The sequence below is a fragment of the Nematolebias whitei genome, chromosome 8, assembly GCF_014905685.2.
Source record: "Nematolebias whitei isolate Nwh7 chromosome 8, NemWhi1, whole genome shotgun sequence".
Classification (NCBI taxonomy): domain Eukaryota; kingdom Metazoa; phylum Chordata; class Actinopteri; order Cyprinodontiformes; family Rivulidae; genus Nematolebias; species Nematolebias whitei.
Window position 1 is genome coordinate 22,293,288 of NC_056505.1, and position 17,006 is coordinate 22,310,293.

General features: G+C 40.0%; 3 protein-coding genes across 3 annotated transcripts in view; 2 read left to right on the forward strand and 1 right to left on the reverse strand.

The window, feature by feature from the left end:
• Positions 1-6,901, forward strand: part of iqgap2 (IQ motif containing GTPase activating protein 2) — a 42,150-nt gene extending 35,249 nt beyond the window's left edge. Inside the window, exons 30-38 of the mRNA XM_037681072.1 lie at positions 426-558; positions 3,072-3,174; positions 3,255-3,396; positions 4,087-4,174; positions 4,284-4,496; positions 4,598-4,758; positions 4,919-5,059; positions 5,964-6,072; positions 6,309-6,901. Of these exons, the coding sequence (XP_037537000.1) occupies positions 426-558; positions 3,072-3,174; positions 3,255-3,396; positions 4,087-4,174; positions 4,284-4,496; positions 4,598-4,758; positions 4,919-5,059; positions 5,964-6,072; positions 6,309-6,422 (1,204 nt within the window). The 3' untranslated portion in view covers positions 6,423-6,901. The remainder of the gene's footprint in view (positions 1-425; positions 559-3,071; positions 3,175-3,254; positions 3,397-4,086; positions 4,175-4,283; positions 4,497-4,597; positions 4,759-4,918; positions 5,060-5,963; positions 6,073-6,308) is intronic.
• A 326-nt stretch (positions 6,902-7,227) lies between these two features.
• Positions 7,228-9,671, forward strand: f2r (coagulation factor II (thrombin) receptor). The gene is made up of 2 exons (XM_037680656.1): positions 7,228-7,252; positions 8,464-9,671. Exons 1-2 carry the CDS (start codon positions 7,228-7,230, stop codon positions 9,669-9,671), a joined length of 1,233 nt encoding a protein of 410 aa, XP_037536584.1.
• A 2,924-nt stretch (positions 9,672-12,595) lies between these two features.
• LOC119413426 overlaps positions 12,596-17,006 on the reverse strand; it is a 5,030-nt gene continuing 619 nt past the window's right edge. The window contains exons 2-6 of the mRNA XM_037680476.1: positions 16,439-16,581; positions 14,362-14,429; positions 13,198-13,326; positions 13,010-13,105; positions 12,596-12,931 (exon numbers count right to left, since the gene is read on the reverse strand). Of these exons, the coding sequence (XP_037536404.1) occupies positions 12,843-12,931; positions 13,010-13,105; positions 13,198-13,326; positions 14,362-14,429; positions 16,439-16,581 (525 nt within the window). The 3' untranslated portion in view covers positions 12,596-12,842. The remainder of the gene's footprint in view (positions 12,932-13,009; positions 13,106-13,197; positions 13,327-14,361; positions 14,430-16,438; positions 16,582-17,006) is intronic.

Sequence of the window (17,006 nt, forward strand, 5' to 3'; positions counted from 1 at the left end):
AAGACAGTTTTATTCACAAAACTCTGTGCCAGAGATGTCCAGACTTCCAAATAAGAGGCAGTTTGGTCAGTGTATGTGTCATTACTGGAAGTCCACAAGAAAATCCATCCATTATCTTTTACCCACTTCTTCCATTTTGGGTCACGGAGGTCGCCGGTGCCCATGTCCAGCAATCGCTGTGTGAGGGGCGGGGTACACCCTGGACGGGTCGCAAGTCCATCACAGGGCCCCACAAGAAAAGAAGTCAGTTTTTGTAAAACTAGTCAGTTGGACCAGTTTTACCTCAGCTAGGAGGAGAAAAGATTATAGGATAAAGAAAATGCAGGATCTTGACGAAGGGACTTTCAATAATATTGCATATTTTTGTTTGTCTTAACTTTGTGGTATTTAAACCTCAAAGATTAACACCTGAACTTTTCCTCCAGATTATTCTTCCAGTCTGCGTGTGATGTTCCTGAACCCGAGGAGAAGTTTAATATCGATGAATACACTGACATGGTGACCTTGAGCAAACCTATCATCTACATCTCCATAGAGGAGATCATCAACACTCACTCGGTAAACCCAAACCAAACAAACAGTAAACCCAAACCAAACAAACAGCTCTTACCAGGTGTTTTAATGACTCTTGGTGTCGAGTTAACTTGATAACAGGAAGGCAAAACACAGAACACCTGCAGTTTTATGCATTCTTACTCTGATTCAGCTCATTCTCCAGTTTCTTTCTGCTGCTTGTTTCCAGAACAACGTGGCATCACAAATATGAACAGAAGACTCTAGTAGTTGTAGTTTGTAGTAGAACTGTCATTTACAGGGAACCACAAACCATTCATGAACCTAATAAATTCTTGTTCATAAATCTAGCCAAACTGATCCAAACAGAATATCAGTGTGTGAAAAGAAAACAGAAAATAAGTTTAGTAGGGCTGATTGAAAAATATTGTCATTGCGATTTTTTTTTTTTACCTCGATATTGTGATTGCGATTTAATATGTGATTATTTTTCAATGTGTTCTTCTCATGTATTTTTCATTGAACACAAGCAATAAATCAGTCTGTTTCAGTTGCATAAAACTCCAGTTTTCAGCTCCACTGCAACTTTGTTTCTGTATTTTTTTTGTGTAGCTCAGGAATAGCAACTTGGCTAAAATGTGTGCACGAGGGCATTCTGTACCACTTATCCACTGTGTTTACCAAAGCTGTAAACCCAGACTTGGTCACTATATTAATGGACATCATGTCTTTCGCTATGAACTCCGTTACTGCTCGAGTTATTTCCACGTGCCGTTTTGAATTATGTTCATACGGAGTAATATCTTTTGAATAGTTCGGTCAGTGATCCCTGTTGGCTGCTACTTTGCTTACTTGAAGTTGAAGCACTGGTCGTTGGCATTCTAGCCATGCAACTATCATAAATGTCTTTTTGGTATTTTTTTAAGTGTTTATAAAGATTTTGTGGTGTTACCTCGAGAGGTAGCAACAGCAGCAAGGCAGGTTCTGCACAATACGTGTCGTTGTGCATCATCTTCTTTATTATAGTCTAAATAATTCCAAACAACAGACGTGCTGCCACTCTTTGGTACCAAATTTTCAGGTGTGTTAGTTTCTGTCGAGTCTGACGCCATTGTGCAAATGGTTAGAGCGCAGTGTTGACTTCTCCCGCTCCCTGCTCTGCTTTGCTCCGCTCACTCGTAAGTCACATAACCAGATCACGTGACCAGTCAAATCGCAGCCTTTGCAATTAGAAAATCTCGTTTTATCATATCGTAATATTATTGCAAATGCAATTAATTGTTCATCCCTAGTACAGAGATGGCAAAATTAGCCCCGAGCTGGTTGACAAATCTACTCTCGTGTTTGAGAGTTCAGTGGATGATCACCAAAAGCCGGCTGCTGCCATTTGTCATCAATTTCTACACAACAGCTAGAGTAAAGCTGCATGATATTAGGTCAACATGCAGTTGGAATATTAGTGCTGAATATTGTGGTATCTATTGTGAGAACTCCACAAAATCTTCACAGCACTCTGTTGGCTTTGGGCCATTTAAAACATCCATCCATCCATTTTCTTTACCCGCTTCTTCCAATTTGGGTCACGGGGGTCGCCGGTGCCCATGTCCAGCAATCACTGTGCGAGGGGCGGGGTACACCCTGGACGGGTCGCAAGTCCATCACAGGGCCACATGGAGACAAACGAGACAAACAACCATTCACTCGCTCACTCACACCTAGGGACAATTTAGTTACCAATCAGCCTAACATGCATGTTTTTGGTCTGTGGGAGGAAACCGGAGTACCCGGAGAAAACCCACGCATGCACGGTGAGAACATGCAAACTCCACCCAGAGAGGCCCCTGGACCGGGGTTTGAACCAAGGACCTGCTCGCTGAGAGGCAGCAGCTCTACCAGTTGCGCCACCGTGCTGCCCCCATTTAAAACAGTGATTTTCATCTGAAAGTAAATGAACATTGTTAATAAACCACTTAACCAAGAGCCTCCTCAAACATTTTATGTTTTATTCAATGATAATTAGTTTTTTCTTCATCTTTTATGCAAGTCTACTCGCTGTGGTAACCCATGCAGAAGGAGCAGCTGAAAGAAAATTACTTATTGTGCTATTTGCATTAATTTTTAAAGAGAATTAAATTCCTATAGATGTTCTGTTTTTCCCTTAGTGTTACACCCACAGTGGGATCATGACCCCAGCTGTGGGAACCATTGTTTTAGATTACTGGTGTCAATCTGGTTGCCAAATTTAAACTTTTGTGCTTCCTACTTATATCTGCAATATTTTAAAATCCTATATGATGTTAATGTTGCTCCCTGATAATGTCATATTGATCATTTTTGATCTTCTGTACAAGATAGTTACACTTTGAAGATATTTTTCTTCAGCTCTTCTGTTTACACATTATTTTAAAATCATATGTGATGCTGATTTTAATTTTTAGCTGCTAAGAAACTGATTGTTGTTTTGTGTGTGTTTGAAACTGTCTTTTCACTCTAGTTTCAGTAACTAACTTGAAATTTAAGTTGACCATGTTGAACTAATAGCACTTGTTTTTGTGCAGCTGCTTCTGGAACATCTGGAGGCCATCTCACCAGAGCACAATGATTTGCTTCATGAGCTGCTCCAGGATTTGGGGGATGTTCCTGATGTGGAGGCGTTGCTTGGTACTATCTTCAACTTTCAAGTTACTTCCAGTTTGATCCCATGTTTTCCAGTTTTACATGCTGGGCTGTTAAATTTCCAGGCGAAGGAGCTGTAGACCCAAACGACCCGAACAGAGAAAGCACTCTGAGCCAGCTGTCAAAGACGGAGATCTCCCTCACCCTAACCAGCAAGTTTGAACTGCTGGACGGGGACGACAAAGACTTTAAGACTCTGATGACAAAGTGAGTTTATGGTTGGCGCACATGCTAAGATAAAAGGTTTAATCATTTAAAGTCCACATCATGTTTTTATGTTCCACTCGTTTTAATTCTTTCATGACAGTCTCCATAACACTCACACTCAGAGCGATTAATCCTGTGATCTGCTGGCCTTAGTGACACAGTTCTTGTGTCTTTATGACTGTCGCTCAGTTGCATATCTTAGCTGTCCTTCCTGCTCCTCTGTCATTTCCTGTCCACAGCAGAAAGTGGTTCTGAGGTTAGCCTTATCTGGTTTGTAAACCTGCATCCGTTCTCATTTTCTCAAAAGTCTCCATTGGAGTTTTCTAAACGAAAACATGTCACAAAACCTTTTTCTTTTCCTACTGGCGTCCGTTCTTTTCTAATCATTTGAAAATAATGTTTTAGCTGCAACTTTGTGATTCTTGATAAGTTATTAGCTGAAAACGTTGCTGGATTTCATCATTGTCTTAAAGCACATTACGTAAAAAGCTTTCATAGTCAGAGAGCAAAAATGAGTGAAGGACCAAAAAAAAAAAACGGGTGAAGGAAAAGCTTTGAAAGAGCTTCAAACAGCCTGAAGAATTGTTGATCCTGACCACTTGAAAAGATTCAAACTTTGCTGCCTGACATTTCTAACAGGTCTGGGAATAATGAAGCATTTATTTGTCTGTTTTTTCCTTTTTGTTTCAGGACTAAAAAGCTAATAGTTGATGTAGTTCGGATTCAACCAGGAGAGTCGTTGTCTGAAATTCTTGAGATCCCAGCAACCCCACCCCAGGTCAGATCTCTTGGGCTTGTTTTTCCTCACCCAGATGCTTTACAGTTTTGTTTTCAAACCGCATATTGTGGTACCGTTGTTGTGAATTTACGATGCTTTTCTCTTTTAGGAGTTGGAGCATATGAAGATTGTAGAGCGAAGGGCAGTCCAGGATGCTCAGACGCCGGAGGATCTGAAGAGCAGCCAAGCGGTGTTAGAGGACAGCCAGCTGCCTCTGGAGCAGAAGAAGAGGAAGATCCTGAGGAATCTCCGTAACCTTGAGCAGGCCGGCCTGGTCACCGAGAAAAACAAATACCAGGACCTCATCAATGACATCGCAAAGGTTCATCATCACTTCTTCCTTCCTGTGTAAAGATGCACATTCTTAGGGTTTGAAATCACTCTTCTGTTTCAAAGCATTAAGATTAAACTTTAATTTGACAGGATATTCGCTACCAAAGGCGCTACAGACAGAGAAGGAAGGCCGAGCTCACGAAGCTCCAACAGGCGCTGACGGCGCTCAACTCAAAAGCTGCGTTCTACCAGGAACAGATGAACTACTATGATACTTACATCAAGACGTGTCTGGATAACCTCAACCGGAAGTGAGTTGAATTTCCTGACCCGTTTTAATGACTTTAAATAACTCTTACTCTCTGTTAGCGTATCGTGTTCTTGATTTCCATTTTTTTGGTCTTGTTTGATGTTTCTTGCAAAAATTTTTTGTTGGCAATTCTTAATATAAACTGACTGTTTTGTGTCCAGGAATTCACGCAGGTCAATAAAACTGGACAAAGGAGACAAAAAGGACAGTAAGAAGTGGAAACCACAGTCTCTGAAGTACACCGCTGCTCGGCTGCATGAGAAGGGAGTAATCCTGGAGATCGAAGGGCTTCAGACGAACCAGTAAGTTAACTGGTTCAAAGCTGTTTTTCTATCAGAAAGTGACAAATGTGACTCTTCCCAAGTGATCTGTCCCCAAATAAATTGGTGTATTACCATTTAATTATGATCAAAATCATGCAAAATTAATTATAAGATTAAATATCTGCAAATGTATACAAGCAAGCTGTGCAGAAATGAAAAAATAATTGTTGAATGAATTTAAAACAGAATCTATTGCTTCATACTTTAGCTACATTTTAAGTACATTCAGTTTTTTTTTTTCCTCAAAGTGGAGACGGATCAAACATTACAGTAGTCCCTCGTTTATCGTGGGGGATCCGTACCCTAAAGACCCACGATAAGTGAAAAACCGCGAAGTAGAAATAGTAGTACAAGTAGTAAGTAATAGTTTATTTTATTTTATTATATATACATATATATATATATATATATATATATATATATGTATATGCTGCAGGAAGTTTATCCTGCAGCAGTAAGGGCTGCACAGACACAGGAGGAAGCTTTTTCTGCTGTTCTGGGCTGCACAAATGTGCAGCAGGTGCTAAATAATTTAAACTTTATTTTAAGTAAAAATGTCATGCCAATCATGCGGATCATCCATCAGTCAGCCACTTGTGTGTCATGTATAATTTTATTTTGAAAAACCACGATAGAGCGAATCTGCCATAAACGAACCGCGAAGTAGCGAGAGACTACTGTATACCTGAACATTTTTGAATTACCGGTAATAGAAAGATGAGGTGAGCTTTGTGAGATGTTTTTAATAATGTATAAATGCTCAGAGCTGTAAATATATTTAACATTTTAGACTCAATAATTCAAACATCCGAGCATTTTTTGGAGTTCCTTTTGAAGTACATTTGAAATTTCAAATGTGATTTTTTTATTTTTTCCCCCTCAGGTTTAAAAATGTCATGTTTGACATTTCACCCACTGAGGAAGTTGGAGATTTTGAGGTGAAGGCCAAGTTTATGGGGGTTGAGATGGAAAAAGTTCAGCTTCATTTCCAGGTAAACATTTCCCAAAAGTGTTGGAGCTTCATGATCAGGACAGATGGTTACTCTTCCTGTTTCTGTCTGTGGACTGCTGACAGGCAGTACCAAGGAAATGTAGACATTGTTTGCACCAAAAGCCTTTAACTGTAAGAAATGAGGCAATTGGTTGAATTATGTAACGGTGGTATTTATGACAAAGTATTCAAAAACTTAGAGATTTCTTTACAGCAGCTTTTGTGTTTTGTGTCCAGGACCTCCTGCAGCTGCAGTACGAAGGTGTGGCCGTCATGAAGATGTTCGATAAAGCCAAAGTTAATGTCAATCTACTCATCTTCCTCCTGAACAAGAAGTTTTATGGGAAATGAAAGAGGGGGAGGCAGCAGGAGCAGTGAGAGGAGCAGGTTTCTGACCTCTGATGACCAAAATAAAATGAGTCAGAAAAGGACACGCCTATTTTGTTTTAATTTGGTTGAAGTTTAACACGTATCAAAATCGAACATCAACTTTGTGTGTCTGTTGTGTATGTTACTGTGGGCTGATTGTAAATGAATACAGTTGTAATGATTTTCATGTTTTGTATGTAAAAGTTGAGAGAAAACGTACGTTTGCAAAACTTTAGGATGAAAATTGAAGCAGCAGCTGCAACATTCAGAAACCGAGCCAGAGAGCAACAAAGCTGATCTGCTTCAATATAAAATACTACAGTTTACCAGTGCCTTTTAAACATTTAAGGATAAATGTTTTAATTTAACATTAAAGCTGTAACTGATGTTTTAATATGACTATTCTATCTGTATAATTGTTTCCTAATGCTTTAATGATGTGCAGAATAAAGTACACACGTCCACAAGTACTTTGTGCTGTTCTTTTTCTCATCTAATATATATTTTTATAATAAGCTATAATTTGTTTGCTTCTTCAGGATCAAATATTCTGAGCTAGGTTTACTGTAAATGACTCAGTACTTCTCAGTAAAGGGGAGGAGAACAGCAAGGAGGGAAGGTGGAGTATCTTCTCTGGCTTCCCAGTTGTTTTGTGCTTCCAGAAGAGACCGTCCACATTAACCCCTCTGACAAAAGGATCGTTTCATCTTACCCCTTCAAGATTTGGAGAATGCACACAATTGCTAAGTTTCTGCTGTTAGCGGGGGTGTTTTTGTTTTTTGACCGAATGTCAGCGCGCCCCTCTCAGAATGGTAAGTTGAACTTTGTTCATCTTTCTGTCACTGTTTATGATCAACTATTGGAAAATGTTGGGGGGGTTCTGTGGGTTTAAAGATAGAAAATGTATTTTATTACCTCTTATTGAAAGGGATGAAGCGTTCGCTGCTTGAATGCATCAGTAATTGGGTATAGCCACAAAACAAACAATACGATTTGTTAAACACAATAATGAACATCATGTACCGTAAGTTTAGATTCCAATTCGAATACTCGACACATATGGACGTGCATTTTCGGGAACTTCTACAAAACTTATTGAAAACTACTTGTTTAAAATGGTTGCAGTGGTAGTATTTGAAATGTACACGAGCCTGTATTTTCTGCAGCTTGTAGCTGTGAATTTTCAAGATTTCTCTTGAATCAGCAAAGTGTAGCACTGTTTTATTTGCTACTTTGGGTAAAAATGTTTAATGATTTATTGTTCTGTTCAGTATATTTTATAAAATGAAGTTACACTATAAGGTTATTGCCACGCACACACATTACTACTCGGATAAAAAATAAGCTCTTACAAGAGGTACCTCCAGTAAATGTTTAAAGATGTCAGATAAGAGCAACTGTTAATCTTGTGGTATAAGCCAGTTTTACTTAACTCTTGTGACAAAAAGGCTATTTAGAAACAAAAATGCATTATGGGAGTTGAGGAATGATAGTCTTACTTTATATTTAACATCTTACCTTGGACTTTCTAATTCAGCACAGTTGCTATTTATCTTATTGATGCTGGTTATTTTATTCATAATTAAAACTACAATTTCTGGAAAGCATGCACATCATCTGCTTTTTATGTCAAAGTTTTAAATAAAGGTCTCATAAGACATCAGCAAATGATGTATGTGTAAGGGATGACTGCCTGCTACTACCACACCAAGCTTTGTCAATATTTGTAATGCTGAGTTAGACATGTTTGTGTCTGAGGTTGACTAGCTGTGGCTGCCATTTTGAATCAGGTCAGCTCAGAAAAGCAAATTGTTTTCTAAATGCAGTACAGCCAAGAATTACTTTGAATATCAATAAAATCCATTCAGTAGTTTGTGAGATATTTTGCTAACAGATTATACATACAAGACTGTCATAAGGAAGGGGGGTGTCCCTGGTGGTGCCTCTACTTTCACATATTTTGCAGATTAGATGAAACGTGAAACCCCCTGGTGGTCATTTCTGCTTTGTCTCTTTCTCTAAGGTTCTGCGCTGATCCCTCGGACTTTCTCCCGTCACTTCGTCATTGCCACTGACGAGCCTCCAGAATATATTGACTTGTCTGTTTTGGACCTGCTGAATGATGATGGAGGTTCAGGCATGGAGCAGGAACCGAGGAAAAGACCTGGTCACAGCCAACACCGTCGCTACTTCATCTCGGAGGAAACCAAAGAATTTCTCCAGGGTCGCTTGGCAAATGCCTTCATCCCAACCATCTACACTCTGGTCTTCATCATCAGTGTGCCCCTCAACCTTGTTGCCACGGTGATGTTTGTGCATCGCATCCATCCCAAGAAGCCAGCAGTGATCTATATGCTGAACTTGGCTTGTGCTGACCTTTTGTTTGGCCTGCTTCTTCCTTTCAAAATCGCCTACCATTACCATGGCAACGACTGGATCTACGGCTCCTTCATGTGCAGAGTTGTCACAGCAGCTTTCCACTGCAACATGTACTGCTCCGTGCTGCTGGTGATGTGTATCGGCTTGGACCGTTTCCTGGCTGTGGTTCACCCCATGAAGTCCCTGACGTGGCGCAGCCCTCAGACTGCCTCAGCTGTATGCGCTGCCATGTGGCTCTTGTCCCTGGGAGGGGTTGTCCCCCTTCTGACCTCCGAACAGACCATCCATTTATCAGACCTCGGTATCACCACCTGCCACGATGTGCAGGATGCGGAGACTCTGCAGTCTTACTATCTCTACTTCTTTCCCATCTACTCCTCCGTCTTCTTCTTCATCCCTCTCATCTTCACCGTCGTCTGTTACGTACGCATCGTTCAAGCTCTAACTGCAGCCAATGTGGCGAATCGCTCCAAGAAGACTCGGGCTATCGTGATGGCTGTGGTGGTGCTGCTTGTGTTTGTGGTCTGCTTCACCCCCACCAACATCCTCCTGATGGTTCACTATGTTCAGATGACCCACACGTCCAGTGACGGTTCCTACAAAGCCTACCTGCTGTCCATGTGTGTCGGCAGCCTGAGCTGTTGTCTGGATCCGGTCCTCTATTACTACGGCTCCTCTCAGTGCCAGAAGCAGGTTGCGGCGCTGTTGAGGTGTAGAAAACTGGCAAGTGGAGAGAGCAGCTTAGAGACTCGCAGCACCAGAACCAGCGGATCAACCATCAGCAGCAGATCCTGCAAGATGGACAGTGTTCACAATGACATGGGGGTGCAGTACAACAGGCTGGAGACCTGAGGAGCCGAGGACTCTTAAACTTGCTCATATATCCACAGAAGAAAACTCCAGGCTCTGTTTGAACTGTAAAAGGAAAATGAGGTTTCCAGAAAAAGTTCAAACATGTGGCTAGATGGTGGCCACCATGACTCTTGGGGCAATGCCACACAACTAAAAGCCAATAGAGAATTTCTGGCGTTGTTATAATGCTGTAACATATATGCTAATTGACAAACGGTGTGCTTTACAATTGATTTAGCTAATGGAGAATAGCAGAGCTTGTCCAATCTTCTCTTAAATTCACATAATTAAAACTATAATTGAAAGAATGCATATCACCTGATGCCAAAGTTTTAAACTATGATCTTGCAAACTCTGTTAGCAGTCGGTATGTGGAGGGCATGACTGTCAGCTGCTACCACACCCAAGCTCAATAATCTGTAAAACTGATGAATCGTTTTTGTTCTTTCTAAGGTTGATCAGCTCCAAACATGTCAGTTTGTACATCTAATGATTACATTGGCAGTTTTGTTAAAATTGAAGTTTCTTGAGATATTTTGCTAACAGATTGATTAGGCATATAAACCAGTCAGCATATTTATATGAGCAGTGGCGCCCCTGAGCAAAAGCTCAAAACGAACGAGAAGCATTGAAACATTTTAAAGTAGAAGTGTTTTACTGCGCTGAATTCATTTTTCCCGTCAATAATGCAGATGTATCGCCTGTCCACCTGCAGCCATCATATTTACACTTTAACGTGTCAAATTAATTTTACAGCCACTGTAAAACGGTTTCTTAAAGTCTACCTAATCTCATCATGCTCTGAATCAAATGTAGAAATAAAAACCAAGAATCAAAATATGTTTTAATCTTATTACATGTGATGTATCTACAGCTGTTAGTCATTTCTGCATCATTTCCAAACAAAGTATTTTCACAAAACACCGGTATTTAACGAGTCTTTTTACCTTACATACAGACGGGTATGAAATAAAAGAAGTGGAAGTTTAAAGTTTAGGACTGTGGGCCTCACATCAGGCAAACTAAGACACAGCTCCTTTAAATATCTTGTTAATTTACCAATTGTGCAAACTTTTCTGGATACCATTACTAATATTATGAATGACGTAAACACCCCACAAATGACCAAAGAACAGCTTGTTCTGACACTTGAGTTTCTAATTGTGGGAAAGTTGGCAAAACTGTAAAATTCCCAAACTACATAATTAAAACATTTCACTAAATCTAAATATTAATTTAAAGAGGTCTTATAATAATATGTATTTGTTTAAATGGGGAATAAATGCATCTCTGATGGAAGCTTACCCATCAGTTAGAAAACTTTTTGCCCAAATCAGAGAAAAATCAACACAAAACATAATCATGTGCATGTTTCCTCCACACGTTGCTGTGCATAAATCTTCATCTCTCTTGTCACTGCTGCTCTGTCTCGTCAGGACACAACTCTGGAAAAAGAAAACGCAACTCAGAGACAAAACCTTTTTCATGAGGGGGGCAATATTTATTGACTTTGTGCATTCATGGAATAAAAACAATTATTTTGAGGATTGCTGTATGTGTATCTAGAGAAAAACTCATCTAATTTTCCAACAGAAGATCTCCACCTTGTGGCAGCTGCGAGCTAAAGAAAACCCACCGACCTGTTTTACTGTCGAAGCTGTGAACGTTCTTTGGAAAGTTCAGACACTCTGCTTGTTTCTTGAACATCTCAACATCTTTGGGATCTATTTGTCCTGTCCTCGCTGAAAGAGATTAAATAATGAAATGACCTAGATGCATATTTGATTGTTTTCCCTAAATAAAAACAGCAGCACTTACTAAATTGCAGAATGAATCTGCCGGTGGCGTCCATGTTTCGAAAGGTGTCTGTCCACAGCAGGCAGCTGGAGCAAGTCTGCAGGATTTGTCCTTTGTGGTCTGACAAGTTCTCTACAAAAGCAGGACTATTTATTCCATGTTGTGTCATTTACAGATCAAAGTAAAAATAAATGTCTGAGGTCCACATACTGCGAAATGTTGCTGTAAGTCCAGAGATGGTTGCATTCACCTCCCCGAAGATGCACCGGTTACTAACAAGAGATCAGCTCTTACAGAATTAAAATATATCAATAAAAGGATTAATAATTTTAACATACAGAAGTGAACTCACAAGCAGTGATCTCCCCATCGCAGTGTCACAGTTTGAGCATCAGAAGTGGGAGATAAGTCGATCCAGGAGCTTCTCAGGGACGCCAGAGCTTTGTGGTACGGCGCAGGGTCCCCAGCTCCCAACACATACACCCACTTTCCAAACACCTTTAATGCAAATGTTTGAGGCTTCTCATAAATAAATGGGGTGTTTTGATCCATATCGGGGACAAAAGGCAAACCAGAACTTACTGAACTGGGGTCATCTGGAATGAAAGGCTTGACCAGGTCCTTGCAGTCCGGAGACGAGGCTGCGCTGAGTGAAGACAGAGTCAGCAGAAACCCGACGACGAGCAGAGCCATGATCACACCGAGGATGGAGCTGAAGCTGCAGCAGAAACCCTCCGACACTGATTCATTTTCTCTCCGGTGTTTCAAACAAAACAAGTGGTTGTGTAAGTGAACAGGGGGAGGTCTTTAATGCTTAAGGGGTTTTTCAGTAGCCATGCAAATGTTTTGGATGGCCTGAACAGACTTCTGTTCCGTGCATCGTTGCTTCTGAATGAAGTCGGGGAAAGTGCCACAGGACTGTTGAAACGTTTTAAAAAGGGTCTGATCGAGCTTTTCATCGGTGAAGTAAAGGTTCCTGTGTGTGGACTCTTCTCCCCGCTGACAGCGTCACCCAGCAACAGTGAGGTTCAGGGAACAGGGAAAGCATTTTTTTGAGGGGCTGTAAAGGTTTGATGGAACTTCTTGACTAAAACAAAAACAGGAAACAGCCAGAAAACCACTCAGGGGGATTAAACTTTATTTACCACACATGAAGTGGAAAAACAGCAACTGGTTTTAATAAGACATGGACTTTTTCAGCAATTACATCTCAGGTTTAACTCTGCAAATTAAACTACAAGATGAATTAATGACGTGACAACCACAGAGGTTTGAGCTCCTGCTCCATGAATGTGAAGGAGAAAGAAAACGTTATTCTGCAGCACAGTTTAGTGCATGTTAAAAGCTGAACGCATGCAGAGCCATGGAGACTTTTTACTGAGCTTCTTTGCTCTCTGCACTTTCAGTTCCATCATCCTCTGCGCTCCTGGCAGCCGATGATTCCCTCCCGTCTGGACACAGATCTGACATAAAAGAAAAACCAGAATGAGTACAGTTTACTCTACTAGCTGAAGAACTGAGAGCTGGAACTGGTTTCTTACGTGTGCTTCCAAAGTGGTACTCTGGGAGGAATTTGAGACATTCAGCCTGTTTTTTGAAGGTGTCCAACTCGGAAGGCTCCAAAGAACCGGTCCGTGCTTGAAAAAGAGGAAGTAACGTGTGAGGCTGTATCCTAAAGGTGTTGATCAGTGCAATCTAAAGAGTATAACAAACAGGACCCGTGTCTTACTGAAGAGGAACAGGTATCGTCCTTTTGACTTGCCATCTGGGAGGAGAGTGGTGTCCTCAGACAGGAGACAGTCGCTGCACGTCTCATAATACTTCCCATCATGATAGGAAGTGTGGCCATTGATGATAACTGGGGAAACATGGGTGAAAACCAGTTGAACATGCACAAGATATAATCGAATGGGCTGCTTTAAATGAGTATGAACCATATTTATTTATTTTGTATGAGTGTTTGCTTCTCAAATCTGCCCACGCCTTCATAATGAGATTTGGTTCCATGCACAGTCAGAGATGGTGAGTCAGTAAATGGAAAATGAAATACACCCAGTTGTGGACAAAGTACTCAATTCTAGTACTTAAGTAAAAATGTTGATACTCATGGTCAAGTCTTACTCAACTACAAGTAAAAGTTGCTCAGTCAAAAGTTTACTCAAGTTAAAATACTGAAGTACTTACTTTTGAAAATACTTAAGTATTCAAAAAATGCATTTAAAAAAATACTCATTATTTAAAAGTACAAATTATATTTTATATCAGTACATTGCTGTATTGTTTTGAGTGATTTTATAGAACCTTGTAACTCTCTGAAACCACCTGATGATGTATTGACATGTCGAACCCCTCTAACACCACATGCCTTAATTAAACCTGTAAACTACAAATAATATCTTCTCTGCATTTTACGTTTGTGGAAAGTCATGGAAATCCTAACGGATGGTGCACATTTAGTTTTTTCCGCAGCTTCAGTATTCATACACCACATTGTTTGTGTGTAAAAGTACATATATTGACAGCAACAATTTAACACAGGAGAGGAAACTATAGCACTGATAACTGAAAATACTGCCATACTTATAGAAGCTTACAAAACAATGACTGTTCTGCACAGATGAATCTAGCATGATGCCTGAATCAACAAGTGGCCATCTGCATTTAAAAGCTGAACGAGAAGGAGCAAGTAGTGAGAAGCTTCCTAGAAATGTAGTGGAGTCAAAAGTACAATATTTGTCTTTGAAATGTAATGGCGTGAAAGTTATAAGTTCCTAAAACCACAAATACTCAAGTAAAGTAAAGATACTCACAAAATGTACTTAATTACAGTACTCAAGTAAATGTACTTCATTACTGTCCACCATTGAATACAGCAAATATTTAAAGCACATACACGTGGTGTGGCTGGTTGTTCCTGAAATGGTGGCGTTTGCAGGACCGTGAAGGCACTTATCGTCTTTGCTGTGAAGAGAAAAGAAAACTTTTAAAGTGGTAGTTGTTTTTGAAGTGACGTTCTGTCATATAGTTATCAGTAGTTAGTGCCTGAGAAGCTGTGACATCAGTCGTAGAGCAGAGTGTGGAGGACAGAGCAGAAGTTTTCCTCCTGGCTAGTCTTAATGTCTAGACAAAGAAGAGCACATTTCTATTATGAATGTAACGTGACATTTCCACCACGGACCTTGTTCTGAAGCAGCGACGCCAACTTCTCTGAAAGTAGACTGACTGTCCTAAAAGTTGATAGAACTCACTATGTGATGTTCAGTTAATTTATATAACTGACTGTCACTGTAGGAGAGAAGAATACACCGTAAGAGATAAAAATAGTTAAAAGAGACTAGAAGTAAAAAATTAATGTTTTCTGATAATTATAACTCCTAACCAAGTGAAGTTAGGAGTTGGGTACGGTGGCTGTGAGGTGTAAATGAACATTTGACAAAATCAGAATTACATTAAATAAAACTGGAAGTGGTGGGGGGGGGATATTTTCAGTGTAATTTTTATTTTTTACTTTATTAACAACATAAAATGGCTTCCGTTTTTTCAAATGTTGTTGCGTTTTTGTTGCATTTTTAAAAAATGTAATTCTGTTTGTTCAAATGTTGTTCGTTTACACCTCACGGCCACCGTAGTAAGGAGTTCTAACTCCTAATCTTAGCACCAGCAAACTGTTTTGTCCACTGTGGAGTATGTTGTTTGTGGGAATCAGTTTAGGTTTGGTGGCTCCTCAGATTGAAGAAGTCCTTTGGATGAAGGATGAATCTTCTCAACGAAGAAAAAAGAAACCGTCCAGACGACCTGACTGAACATTGTTGGATTATTACCTGGATTATTGAGCATGGACTTTGGTGTCTAACTCCTAATGTTTGTTTTTTTTATTAGGGTCTATGCTCCAAACAAATTGGGATGAGCGAGGGGCCCATGGCAGCACCTTTTGTTCATTGAGAAGAGAATGAAATGTGTCCAAGTGCCTCTAATTGCACAAAGAAAAAGTCACTAGATTTGTTGCTAGACGATTAGATTTTTTTTTTAAGTGTAGCTAGAGGTCTCTGAATACTCCCCTAAATATTGTGACAAAGTCACTAAAATGTTGGTAACTTTAACAAACTAAATAAGTGGTGTCATGCTGTACAAACATGGAGAAGTTTTTTTTTTTGCTAATGCAGCGTTCAGAAAAAAAGGTTTGAAAGCTCAATCATCCAGGTAGATACATTTCTAAAAAATATTAAATCATGTCATCTGAACAAGTTTCATTTTGGGAGAAACATTTTCATCAGTCTGAGGCCTGCCGACACAGATTTGTTTTATAAATAGCATCTTCTTAATGTGTTTCAAGCCAGCCCTCTGTGGAACTCCCAGAAACTAGTTGTCCAGATGACATGATCGAACCTTTTTTGTTGTTATCCACATGTTGATTGAGCTTTCAAACCTTTTTTGAACCATTTCGGCCTTGGTGTCTTCAGGCTGTTTCTGTGAATAAACTGGTCTAACACATTTGATTGTTATGCATGAAGATTGATTGTTTTGGACGCACGGTCCCCTTTTTGCATGTGTAAAGCCAGTTTATGGGAACGCCACTGAGGGCTGGCTTGAAACACATCAAGGAGGTGCTATTTATAAGACGGATCTGGGTCGGCAGGCCTCACATGGATGAAGTCTTTTGTGTCAAAGCCGAAACGTTTCTCCCAAAAAGAAACTGTCCAGATGACAAGATTTAACCCTTTTTTGTGTCGTAATGTAGCACTCATTCACATTTGTATGTCGTTTTAGAGAAAGAGCAATTTTATCAGCCTGAAAACAATAAAAAACAGGCCAGCTGTTAGCCTGGATGAAGATTTTTTTGCACTTTTCTCCATACTCTGTTCTCTATGACTGAAGTACAGCAGATCAGACATTCACAACTGACTGACTCCACAGTTAATTAATTTATGAGCAGAAATGACACACTGCAACGGTTCAGCATGAGTCCTTACAGGCGGTCGGCCCAGTAGATGGTGATGACCCCGCTGTCTGAGGATGGTGACAGTTCAACCCAGGAGCTGTTCACCGACAGCAGGTCGCTCTTAAGGCCGGGCTTGTCCCACGAGCCGACGTGCAGCACCCACTTCCCATAGATCTGCACGACAGACAAGAAACAAACACAAAGCTTTATGCACTTTGTTGTTAAGCAGTTTACCGTTGACCTGCTGAAGATGTCAGGATGAATAAAGTGTTGCTCATAAGTATCAAAGAGAACAGGCATTTAGTCTTGGTGTTGCTGTTTTTCTTTTCGAGACTGAAAGGCTGTTTGTAACCTTGGAGTGGGACCACACACTAACAATCAAGCAGGTAACAGGATTGCAGATTTGTGTATTTCATCTTGAAAAAATAAGACAAACATAAATCTGATTTTAGATCTATAAACAGATGATAATGACTATATTCTGCTAGGAATATGAAACATTAACTGAAAAATCTTTAAGCCTATTTCTTAAATAAAAGCTTCAATTGCACAATAGAACAGACAAATGTGGCCTGTAGTCTAATTTAAATTTCAAACTT